The sequence below is a fragment of the Struthio camelus genome, chromosome 3 (assembly GCF_040807025.1).
Source record: "Struthio camelus isolate bStrCam1 chromosome 3, bStrCam1.hap1, whole genome shotgun sequence".
In the NCBI taxonomy this organism is placed as follows: domain Eukaryota; kingdom Metazoa; phylum Chordata; class Aves; order Struthioniformes; family Struthionidae; genus Struthio; species Struthio camelus.
The window spans coordinates 3,731,449-3,743,466 of record NC_090944.1 but is presented as its reverse complement, the minus strand read 5'-3'; the positions used below and the strand labels follow the sequence as shown (position 1 = coordinate 3,743,466).

The 12,018-nt window shown below is 55.1% G+C and overlaps 1 protein-coding gene across 1 annotated transcript in view; it reads right to left on the bottom strand.

Moving 5' to 3' along the window:
• Positions 1-455: 455 nt before the first annotated feature.
• LOC138066508 (otoferlin-like) overlaps positions 456-12,018 on the bottom strand; it is a 29,194-nt gene continuing 17,631 nt past the window's right edge. Inside the window, 12 exon segments of the mRNA XM_068936377.1 lie at positions 456-729; positions 1,500-1,600; positions 1,807-1,985; positions 2,537-2,778; positions 4,418-4,471; positions 5,633-5,754; positions 5,973-6,116; positions 6,913-7,072; positions 7,631-7,801; positions 8,376-8,503; positions 10,713-10,850; positions 11,645-11,779. Of these exon segments, the coding sequence (XP_068792478.1) occupies positions 456-729; positions 1,500-1,600; positions 1,807-1,985; positions 2,537-2,778; positions 4,418-4,471; positions 5,633-5,754; positions 5,973-6,116; positions 6,913-7,072; positions 7,631-7,801; positions 8,376-8,503; positions 10,713-10,850; positions 11,645-11,779 (1,848 nt within the window).

The following is a 12,018-nucleotide window of genomic DNA, read 5'->3' as shown; positions in this document are numbered from 1 at the left end:
GTGCTGGCATGGAGGCCAGGCTTTGGGGCTGCTCTGTGCCTTGTCCCCAAGCCCGAGGGGCTGGCGTGCTCCCAGCAAGCCCTGGCTGCTCTGCCCCACGTCACTGGTTCATGACTGCTTTTAACGTGTCCTGTGAACAAGCATTTAGGCAGCATTCCCACAGCTCCAGCAACACAACCCTAGTGCTCCCTCTGCTTTCTGCTGGGGCAGAGGAGCTGAGCTGCCCAGAGGGGGCACCGACCTCTGCCCCCAGTGGGTCAAGGCATCTGGGACCCACAGCACGGGTGACCCAGAGTAGCCAGCCACGCATCTCTGCCAGCCCAGGTGAGGGACACAGGACAGCCTGGGGACCAGAGGCCTTCTCCAACCCCACTTCTCTGAGAGTAAAGCCAAGAAAGGGATCCACAAAGCAGAAACGCAAAATAGGAGGCACAGCAGCAGGGAGGAGATGTCCCTCAAGGTTGCTGCAAGGCAGAGGCGAGGAGAAGGGCATGGGGCTGGGGCAGGCGGTGGCGCTGGGCTAGGCGTGTGGGGGTGGCCCCTTTGCTCCACGCTCCCAGGAGCTTCTTGACCATGTAGCCTGGCATGCTGTAAAGGAAGAGGGCCAGCAGGATGAGGAGCAGCAGGGCCAACACTATTTTGATGATGAGCCACTTGTAGCGGCTGCAGGTGAGGTATTTGATGGACTTGAGGGGGTTGAGGAACCACATGAAGGATGTGTCTGGGCGGCTGTTGGGGAAGCAAGCATCTGTCATGAATGCCATGGCCACAGAAAGGGAGGGCAGGCACAACAAGCAATACAACCAACATGTGAGCCAATGCGGCGGCAGCATTGTGTCCCATCCAGCCACTCCAGGGTGCAGCAGGCTCTCTCGGGGTTGGGGCCACAGCAACCATCCCCACCCAGATGTGGCTTTCCTGTGGCTGCCCAAGTGCATGATCCTCCCCGGCTCACCGCAGTCTGCTCGCACCCTGGCACAGCCTTGACTTTCCTTTTACAAGCCCAGCTGGCAATGGAGAGGGGCACTGTCAGAGAGCCCACGATCTCCTTCCTTGGATAACCCTTCACGCAGTGAAAGAGCCTGACCTTGAGGATCAGGAGGGTTTCCAAGAGGAGCCAGCAGAATTTGGGCCAGAAGGAGTGCAGGGACTTGAGTGGGGGGGGTGGGGGAGGGGGTCCTGATGAAGCTGATGTCCTGGCAACGGGTACCAGAGGGGAGGAAGAAGAGGTGGGAGGCTGGGAAAGGGGGATGGAGCTAGGAAGGGAGGGAGAGAAGGAAGAGACTAAGGAAAGGCAGGGAAGTAAATAGAGGGCACTGGAATGAACCAGGAGAGGTGACTCTGCCCCTTTTACCCTGCCCGCAGCCCTCATTCCTACATCCCCAGATAAGTGACCCCTTTCTAACCTTCCCCTGCCTGGCTACCTCCCCGGGAACCACCCGACGCAGCATCTCCCACAAATCCAGGCATCTGCTGGGGGAGAGGCGTCTCCTACTTACTTGGGTTTCTCCAGTGGGTCAGGCTCATTGCGAGCCAGCCCAGCAGGCGATTTCTCTGCCTCCTCTGCTCTCAGGAGCTGTAGTTCAGCTTCAACTTTTCCCTGCAGGGAGCAGAGAGAGGCCTGCTGAGACATGGGCAAAGCTCTCCACTGCAGGCCCCAGAGACGGTGCCAGCCAGCGACATGATGAGCAGAGGGGGCCCCAGGTAGCAGAGGCAGGCATGAAGGAGCTCTGCAAAGGGGCCTCCGTGTACACAGAGGATGCAGTCCCCAGGACAGAAAATCCCCCCGCTTCTCCCCATCCTTGCCGTCATCTCCAGCTCATCGTTTTCATCCCTGGCCACAAACAGCCACCAGCCTTTCACTCGCTTCTGCTTGAAGAGGGAAACCATGGCCAGCTCTGCCTCATTTGTCCCCATCTCCACGCTGCACTGCTTTGCAGTCTTAGCTCCCCGGGGAAAGCGCTTCAGGTCCAGCTCGATTGCCCCTGGTAGGAGAGGGGGAAGGATACATGGTGGCACCCCTCAACTGTGAGTCTTTGGCTGGAGGCGGGCTGGGCCAACATTTCCTGCCCTGGCGAGCATTTCTGAGCTGTGTGTCCTGGCATCCTCCCACACATCTATGGCCATGCATCCTCCGATCTCTCCACTATAGCCTGCTTTTTGGGTCACGTCCCCACCTCCTCTCACCCTCTCAATCATCTGCCCACGGCTTCCAGCCACCCTGCACTCCAAAACTAGCTTGGGCATAGAGCTCCCAGACAGGCACCTAACGGAAAAAGCTAATGCCTTTGCTACAGGAGCAGCCTTTGAACAGCAGCATGAAGACAAGGCCTCTTAGCCTAACTGCTCTTACCTGCAGCATCCAAAGGCGTTTGTAGGACACAATTGGCTTAAAGACCAGGGCTGTCCTTCCAGGATCCGTTCCTACATAAACCTTGCCTCATCCCACATGCCTTCCTGCTCCATCAGCCATGTAACCTCCCCCTATCCCTCCAGCTTCCCTGTCACCCCAGCTCAGCTGGCCCTCCCCTCTTACCGAGGAAATCGTCGGCCGAGAAGTGGTCGGCATCCCAGACCTGCAGGGTGAGGCGAGCAGGGAGCTTGTCTTCAGTCTCATCCCAGGAGAACATAGACTCCTTCTTGGAGTTGACCATCTTCCTCTCTGCCATCAGGTAGTCAAAGGGAAAGGTGGAGCGCCAGCTGAAGTTGCCCTCGCCAGTGAGTGAGGGGTAAGGGACATGTGTGTCTTGCTTGTCCTCCTGCTGGCCCTTCAGCCACCTGCAGGGCCCAGAGGGATGAGAGGGGTGGCACATATTAGCAGGAGGGAGGAGAGGGCAAAGGGCCATCCTGCGCATACAGCTGGCATGTCTCCAGGCCAGCAAGGCATGGACACACTGGAAGGACTCAAGAGTAACGAGCAATGGGCTAGGGTTGCTCAAATCACCATGTCAGCCTCGCCAAGAGACAACATGGGCATGAGGGCCCTAGAGGGAACAGGCTGATTGAGGGAGCAACACGCAAGCTGGTTATCGGGGTCCTTCTCTGGGCAGGGGGATGTTCAAGAGATGGAAAGGAGCAGGCAGCACTGCTGGGAAGTCTGGAGCAGAGCTTGCTGGAAGGAGCATTATGAATGTTCCTCAGCTTCTTCGACATGACAGGACACCTCTGTTCCTCAGGGAACTCTGATTTGTGTGAGTCTCTTGGTCCTGAGGGGCTGCAGCCAGCAGGGACATGGGTCCGTGCTTAGACACTTAGTACAGGGTTGTTCCCCTGGCCTCTGAGCATGCTGACACTCCCACTCTGCCCTGCAAAACACACAGGGCAAGCAATCCCACCCCAAGCACAAAGGGAAGGCCTCTCACGTTTCAGATTCAGAGTCATCGCAGAAAAGCCACCCATGCATAAACCACCTACTTACCGGCCTTGAAACAGACAGTGACAAGACCTTGTCCCCCTCACGCACATGTACACAGACACAAATTTCACACGCCTGCCAGTATGCAGCAACGGCATGAGAGAGCATGGGTCCTGCCAGCATGTTAAAAGTTCATCGCTCCAAGGGCACCTGCCCTCTGTGCAGCATGGCACTGGGAATGCCGAGGCAGGCACTGCATGCACTGCCCTAAACAACCCTCCACTGCACTCTGCAAACAGGACCAGACATAGAAAATGGAACACGTTCTCTAAGAGCAGCATGAGGTGCAAGACAAGGAGACCTGCCCCAAAAGCTCAGGGTAGCTTTTGGGAAGCAGTGAGCAGTTTAGCAGAGCTGTGGGAAGTCACTGCATGGTGTGATGTCAGCCATCAGCCTTAGATTCTGCTACACTAATCTGACCTTCCTCCTCATGCCTCTTTGCCATGACATAGGGTTTAAGCCTTTGGAGAAAGCTTGTTTTCTTGCCTGCTGCACATTGCGCTGTGATCTAGTTGCATCTTAACCCGTGCGTGTCAATTCAAAATGAATGAAAGGATCTGAGAAATCCAAATCGACTCTTGCTGAAGCAGGACAGTTCAGGCAGCTCCGCAGGGACGGGAAAGGGAAATCTGGGGACCAAATTTGGCGGAGCCCATGCTGAGGGCCAGTCTCAGAGCCCTGCTATATGAGGACAGGAGAAAAGGGACTCACAAGCACGTTAAGGTAAATCGTGGGCCAGGGCTCACTCAGAGATGGTCCACAGGTACCATCTGCCCCATGCTGAATATGGGGAGGGTCAGTGGGGTCTGAGATCAAATAACCTTCTCCACCCACGCCCCCCCCCACCCCCCCAGATTTAGCTGTATCCTGGCAGCTCAGGAGAGAAATGTCTTGTAAAGAATTGGTATGTGAAGGTGCGGGTTCTCTTGTCTCTAAAACAGGGGAGTTTTGGAAGCGGTGGATGAGAGAGAAGCAGAGAGAGGGTCACCACCAGGAAGCTACCTGGAATTTGGATCCAGATGCTGGAAGTGGAGGCATGTTGGGCTGAAGAGCCAACTGGGGACACCAAGACCAGAGCCAAGGGGGACGGAAGCACTGTGCCTGCCAGGAGCTATGAATGTCGGGAAGCAGACCTGAGGCACAGACGAGTAGAGGAACAGCCCGCACTCAGGTCCTGTCCAAGGGGAGAGGGGCAGAAGGGAGCAAGCAGCAAGACTTGAAATCCTTCCTTCAGCCCCTCCGGAGGAATGTCTCAACTCCAGCACACGGGGCACTACTGAGCATGGCTGCCCCTGGCTGCATTGCAGATAAACCTCTGTTTTTTCCAGGCTGCTTCAGCAACTAGAGCTTTCTCTGGCTTCAGCTTTCCTGCAGCTGCCTGCCCTGCTCTTCACATCCAAGCTACGGCCCTCGGAGATCAGAGGAAATTGTCTCCACTTTCATTGTGCTTTGGAGCCAAACACCAGTCGACTGAGCACAGGAGTGCAAGAGATTCCACGAGGATGCAAATACTGCCTCTGCATCCCAGCCCCCGGGGACGGGCAAAAGGGGCCCAAGGACACAGTCTAGCTGGGTAAAATTGGCCTAGCATGGATGCTGAGGAACGCAATGTCTTCCTTCTGTCTAAAGGACTCCTAGAGGGGCTGAGCATCGGAGGGCAGAGGCGGAGAGGACAGGAATGGGAAGGAGAACTCTCTAGTTCACTGTCTGCTGCCTGCTCTGTCCTACCTGCCTTTACCAAGTCTCTCCCAGTGATCCGCCTGGTGCCAGGGCCCTTCCTTGCCCAGAGCCCCAGCCAGACTGGGAAACTCTCCCCTCCAGCCAAGGGCCTGTGGACGCCCTGACCTAGGCTAACCCCTGCCCCTGGGGCTGCGTTCGGGCTGGCTGCATGGGGAAGGGGGCAGACCAATACCAGGCACTAGCTAGCAATTTGAACTCCTCGTCTAGACTGACACAGAGAGGTGAGGAGCTGCAGGGAACTGAACAGATGGGAACTGAAACACCCTGCAAGGGCAGCTCCACAACCTGTGGGGAAGCGGAAGACAGCATTTGATGCCTCCAGTCTTGGGATCTCTGGCCACGCCAGTCTGGTTGGGGGTCCCAGGCACATGGCTGTGCTGAGCTGGGCCATGGAGAACCAGTAGAAGAGTGGGGAAGCAGGGCTCCAGCCCCAGCCACGGGTTTTCCCTGGGGTTTGTTGGCTGGCAGATTCCTTACTTCTTTGGTTTCCTGGGGGAAATATCAGTGGCAGGGCCTGGTGCCAGCATATCCATGGGGAACATGTCAGGCAGGGGGGAAGCAGGGGACCCAGAGACTTTGGGGTATGAAATAGGTGCCAGCTGAAGATGAAGAGGCATTGAAGATTTAGTCAGCTGGGCTCAACAGGCCGAGTGTTAAGGACTGCTATGTCCAAGTGCCACTTTTCGTAGGCTGCCTCCCTCCCCACTGCTCCCCGTGACAAGGGGGGTTGCAGCTTGTCTGCCCAGCTGAGGTCTCTCCTCCCTGCTTGGAGGCTAAGCAGGCCCTGCCCTTCCCCCGGATCTTGGGCTGCGGGGACCTGTTCAATGCCCGGCTTGTCAGGGTTCAGCAATGGACGCGGCTCCACGTGCTCAGGGACCAGCCTGCAGCCTGCGCGTGGAACGTCTTCCCAGTGGTGCAGCACGGTCAGTGCTAGGCGCTCCTCTGCCTGCTTCTTCTGTCCCGTGTGGGTAAAGGGAGGACTGAGTGTGGAGAACTGGGCAGAAGAGACACCAGGGACAGCAAACAATCCCAAGCAGGACCCAACCTCCTACTGACAGCAGGACCTCCAGTCTGGCTTTGCAAACTTCTGCTGACATCCTCTTCCCCAAGGCCACACACACTGCTCCTGCTGGCTACTTCTTCCAGCTCCTACCAACTTCAAGGCAGCAGAACTGCCTAGTAGTTGCTCCTCTCCGTTTCCTTGGGCCCACTTTGTTCTTGCACCAACACTCCCTCACTCCTCTTTCTCCCCTTTCTACTCCTAGGCACTCACAGAGAAGGTCCAGATCCCCTACCAGGCTGTATTTTCCCACGCTCAACAAGCTCTATATCCACCGACACTGCTGCCCCCCTCCTCTGCACCCCTCCTGGTCTGCATTCAACTGTGTTGCATATATACGAGTGATTTGGACACAACCACTGTTTGGGGATGCAGCTATATGGACAGTGGCTTCCTAAGCCCTGCAAGGGCCAGGATGGGCTATCTGCATTGGTCCTTTGCCATAAACTGCCAGCAGGAAGGTTTCAAAGGCAGCTTTGGTCATGCCATGCCGTGGATGCTCACCAGTAACTCTGACAGCAACCTGGGTCGTCTATAAGACACTGTCTAGCTGGTGACATAACGCAGGCCCCACACAAGGGGGTGGCTGGAGAGACATTGCAATGCTGCAGGGGGTGATGGGATTCAGTTCTGGATGATGAGGGGACACCCCATGCCCCTGCTCCCCTCCCCACCTTCACGCCATGGGGTGCGTACCATTTTCATCCTCCATCTCCGTGGCGCCAGTGAAGACCCTCGTGGCCACTTTCACTCTTCCTCCTGGACCAAAGGGCGGCCCATCCACTTGGCCCTCTTTGCACAGCTTGCACAGCATTTGGGAAGGCTTCATGGGGTCACGCCACATGTTATACCCATGTCTGTGAACAAGAGCACAAGGTCAGACTTGGAGGAAGAAGGAATCTTTGTTTCCATCTGCCAGAAACGCAAATGTTACTGCCCCTCAGGAGCCAGGATTCATCGGGGAAGGATCTGAGGCTCCACATGTGAAACTTCAGAGCAAGGTAGGGCCATCCGTGCCCAAACTCTACGCTTTGCCGATACCTTTCCACCCCAGGCCCCTCACTCTGTGCTGACCCAGACCTGCAATCCCCAGCGCCCTCCACTTTGCTACTGATGCTCAGTTCTGCTGCTCCGGCCCAGCTGCTATTTCAGCAACCTCTTCATTTCTATATCCAGACCTACCAATGCCCCTCAGTCCCTTCCTCACCGCCCTGTGCTCCTGCTTACAACCTGCTCTCCTGCTACCCCACTGTGCTGGTCCCAAAGCCCACGTTAAGACTGAGGGCACAGCACAGATTCCCTCATCATCAGGCAATGAAAGAGGGAGATCCCTACAGGAGATCTAGGCCTAGTGCGGAAGATGAAACTGACACGGGTCCAGACACCAGGTTGCACAGGGAAAGCTTGGCTCATACATGGCATAAGGCTGTGACACCCCACAAGTAGCTCGGTGCTTGCTGTAGTAGTGGTTCTCCAGGTCAATCTTGGTCTCTCCAACGAGGTCGTCGGTCCCCACCAAGTCCCAGTCGTACACCGCCACCCTCAGCATGGACTCCATGGGAAAGGTGGCCTCAATGTCAAAGGACCTGTGGCGGGAGAAAGGGTGGAGAGGGAGAACAGGCTGTAGCCATCCAAGGGTTTGGATGGCGCTCAAGACACATGCATGGGTGAGGTGGGTCTGCTCCAGTCTCTGGACAGCATTTAATTGCACCTGCCACTGCAGTACATTCAGCTTACGTGTTGTCACTAATTCTCTGTGCGGACTGCTTCTGAACTAGCAGCCCTAGAAGGGAGAGCGATCATGAGGATCGCTTGACGTGGATGTCCCAATAGCCCTGAAACTAAATGTGTGTGTCACTGGAGAGCCGGCGATGCTGTTACTTGGGTCCAGGCCTAGCGCTTCCTAAAGTAGGCACCTATCTTGACCAGATACGGATAGCTCTTCAACACTCTTGACAGCATTGACGAGACTGCTGACAAAGAAGGACAGATGACTTCAATGGGGACAGCTACACTGCACCCAAGGAAAGTTCAGGGCGATCAGTCCCATCTTTCGACCCCAAGCTGGGGCTATGGGATGGGTAGGGTGCAGGCCCAAGGGCTGGTGAGCCTAGCTCACTCTTCAGGGTGAAGACAGCTAACAGGGCTGGGGCAACTCACTCGCCAAAGACAGGATTCAACTGTTGGGAGATGTAGTTCTCCTCATCTTTGATGTCTGTCTTCCCCAGCTTGATGGCAATATAAGGATCAGCTTTCCCATTGATGTCAGCTGGGGGCAGCTCTGTGGCCTGTAGGGAAAAGATAAGATAGGTCAGCCCAGTCAGGGACAGTCCCTATTCTCCATCCCTGAGACCAGCTGGCCTTACCTGGCCACAGCCGTGTGCCCAAGTCCTTTTATAAGGTCACCTAAATATAGGGACTCAATTTAAACCAGGATCAGTCCTGCCTTCTGCTAACCTATGCCCCTGCCTAGGCATGTAGTGGGGCTAGGTGTGTTGGTCTGGGCTGACTCAGGTCAAGCCCAAGTGGCTGTGTCCCCTTCGGAAAGACATAGTCACAGTCTCCTTTGGCTTCTCTCTCATCAGTGGAAAGACGCAGGTTCCTCTAGCTAGAGACCCTCAGCAGAAACCTGACTGAGATGTCCAGAAGACATCCCTCCGCCTCTCTTTCTCTCCATGGATTTATTAGGGCCACGGGCTTCTGTAAGTAGCCCCCGCAAGCAGGGGTAAGTATCCTCCATCTCTCCAGTTCAGAGTCTAGTTGGAGGTCTATAATGAGCAGTGTGCCCCAGGGGTCAATACTGGGTCCAGTCTTGTTCAACTTATTCCTCAATGACCTGGATGAAAGGACAGAGGGCCTCCTCAGCAAGTTTGCCTGAGGATGCTAAACTAGGAGGAGCAGCTGACACACCAGAAAGCTGTGCTGCCATTGCGAGGGACCTGGACAGGCTGCAGAGTTGGGCAGAGAGGAGCCTCATGACATTCAACAAAGGCCAGTGCAGGGTCCTGCACCTGGGGAGGAATAACCTGGTGCATGGGCACCAGGACAGGCTCGGGGAAAGCAGCTCTGCAGAGAAGGACCTGGGAGTCCTGGTGGACAACAAGTTGACTATAAGCCAGCAATGTGCCCTTGTGGCCAACAAGGTCAATGGTACCCTGGGCAGCCTTAGGAAGAGTGTTGCTAGCAGGTGGAAGGAGGTGAGGGCCTCCCCCTCTCCTCAGCCCTGCTGAGACCACACCTCGGGTGGTGTGTCTAGTGCTGGGCTCCCCAGTACAAGACAGACATGGAGCTCCTGGAGTGAGTCCAGCAAAGGGCCACTAAGATGAGGAAGGGCCTGGAGCATCTCTCCTAGGACGAAAGGCTGAGAGCGCTGCTACTCTTCAGCCTGCAGAAGAGAAGACTTGAGAGGGGAGTCTCATCAATGAGTCTAAGCATGTGAAGGGAGGGTGACAGGAAGACGGGGCCAGACTCTTCTCCATGGTGCCCAGCAACAGGACAAGAGGCAACGGGCACAACCTGAAACATAGGAAGTTCTGTCTGAACATGAGGAAATACTTCTTTCCTGGGAGGGTAACTGAGCACTGGAGCAGGTTGCCCAGAGAGGCCGTGGAGTCTCCTTCCTTGAAGATATTCAAAAGCCATCTGGACACAATTCTACGCAACATGCTGTAGGTGACCCTGGTTGAGCGGGGGGAGTTGGACTAGATGATCTCCAGAGGTCCCTTCCAACTTCAACCATTCAGTGATTTTGTGATTCTGGGATTGCAATCTCACCTGCTATCCCCTTCTCAGGGCAATGAGATGTAGCACTGGATGGGAAACCAGGTTAGTGGGAAACGTAGGTGAAAGTAGGTCGCATTTATAAAACAGCAGGGACAAGGGGTTGGCAAAGAGCCACCCAGGTGCTTCCAGCAGGGCTGAGATTTCTCAAGATATCTTATCTTGACATAAGAATGGAGGTCAAGAAGGACTTTTTCCAGAGTGCACTCCATATAAAGAGACAGGCATTAGCTGGACCACATTGATTATCACTCGGCATGTGTCCCACAAGGTGACAGGCCCTTCAGCCAGATCTACTAATCCCTGCCTCCTCCTGGTTTGCTCAGCATATGCCTCATTGATTATCTAAAGGGGATTATGTAAAGAACCAGAGTCTCGTAGTCTGGGCTGATCCAAATTCTTCTCTGAAGTTGAGCACTACAACGGACACCTCCATCCATCCTGTAGGCCAGGTGTCTGGACCTCACACAGGCTTAGTATCCCAATGGGGAGAGCACAAAGCTAGGAAGACGCCCCTTTCAAGGGCCCATCAGTGAGCTGCTTTAGTCCTCATGCTGCATCCTTGACCTTGGTGCCATCTGCTATCAGGTGGATGCTGGCACCAACAGCACCAAGAACTAAAAGTCAACTTCTCTGCAGCTTCAGCACCAGCTCTGGGTGCGAGCACTGTAAGGGAACACAGCATCACGCCTTGGCATACAACATGGTTATACTCACCCGAACAACAGAGACTCGGACCAGCACATTGATGGGGTCATTGCTGGCGATCCCCTGGAACATGCCCAAGTCGGGGTCGTATCCTGCCTCCTTGCCCATATCATCACGGAGCGGCACTTTGTAGACACAGATGGAGCCCTAGCACAAGGGAGTGCACAGCCTCAGTAGTCCTGCTGCTCCCGAGGCTCGGAGCGAGCAGACCCATCCCAAACCACCCTTCCTGAGAGCCCACTTTCTCTCCTTGTTTCTAGCCCTGTGCTGTAGTAGACAGGCGAGGTCTGGAAGCTTCCTCTGCCTCACAAGCACCCCCTGCAGAGGATACAACCCTGAGCAGAGCAACTGGACAACGTGAAGGACACCTGCAGAGGAATCAGACTAGCAAGGTGCTCACAGGCAGGGAATTCCAGGAATACAACTGGCAGAAAACCAAGAGCAATGGAAATAAAAGGTGCTGTCAAGGCAGGGGCTGGGAAATCCAGGAACTACCACGTGAAACACACTTCATTTCCATGCTCCCTGACCGTCTGATCACTCCCTCCAGCAAGAGTTTAACTTGCATGCATTGGTGCAACATGGCAGGCAGCCCCGTGCTATTGGTGAAAAATAGTCTGCAAAGATAACTCCAGGCATGACTTATATCCACAGCGGGTGATAAAGAGGATCTGCTTTGCCCTTGGCCTTCTGTAGGAATCACAAAAGATCTGGTTGCTGCAAAGGACTGCCCTCTGCAAGGCACTCTGTGAAGCCACCTGACTCCTGGGGCTATCCTTGGAGGCTTACCCTCCCCTGCAAGGAGATGTGGTTGGGTCAATGCAAATTGGTCTCTCTTACATCCAACCTCCTTTCAGCTAATGCACCTTCAGGAGAGAACCCTATAGGCAAGGCTTTCCCAAGCTGTCCCTGCCCTGACCCAACTCAGCAGCCACACTCACTCTGAGCCTCCCCACTAGCCGCTCCTCTTCTCTTGCGTCGTCATCATTGTCCCCGGTCTTTCCACGGAGCAGGTTGAAGGTGTGCAGCCAGTCCTCAAAGTTATCAAACTCTCTTTCCAGCTCTTTGTTGAAGACCTGTGATGACACAAAATTAGAGGGGAGCAGTTTAAAAAAAAAAAAAGAAAAGATCCAGTGGTTACCCAAGGACAATCAAAGAGATCATGGACATCACCGTTCCCAGTGACTAATTCTCTAGGATGCAAAGGGATCTCCAGGTCATTGGGTCAGACCTTGATGACATAAGCACCTTCCCAAACTGATCATGTATAGGAGGGAACCTCACCTGAATGGGCTGTGTAGCTATTCCCCTTACG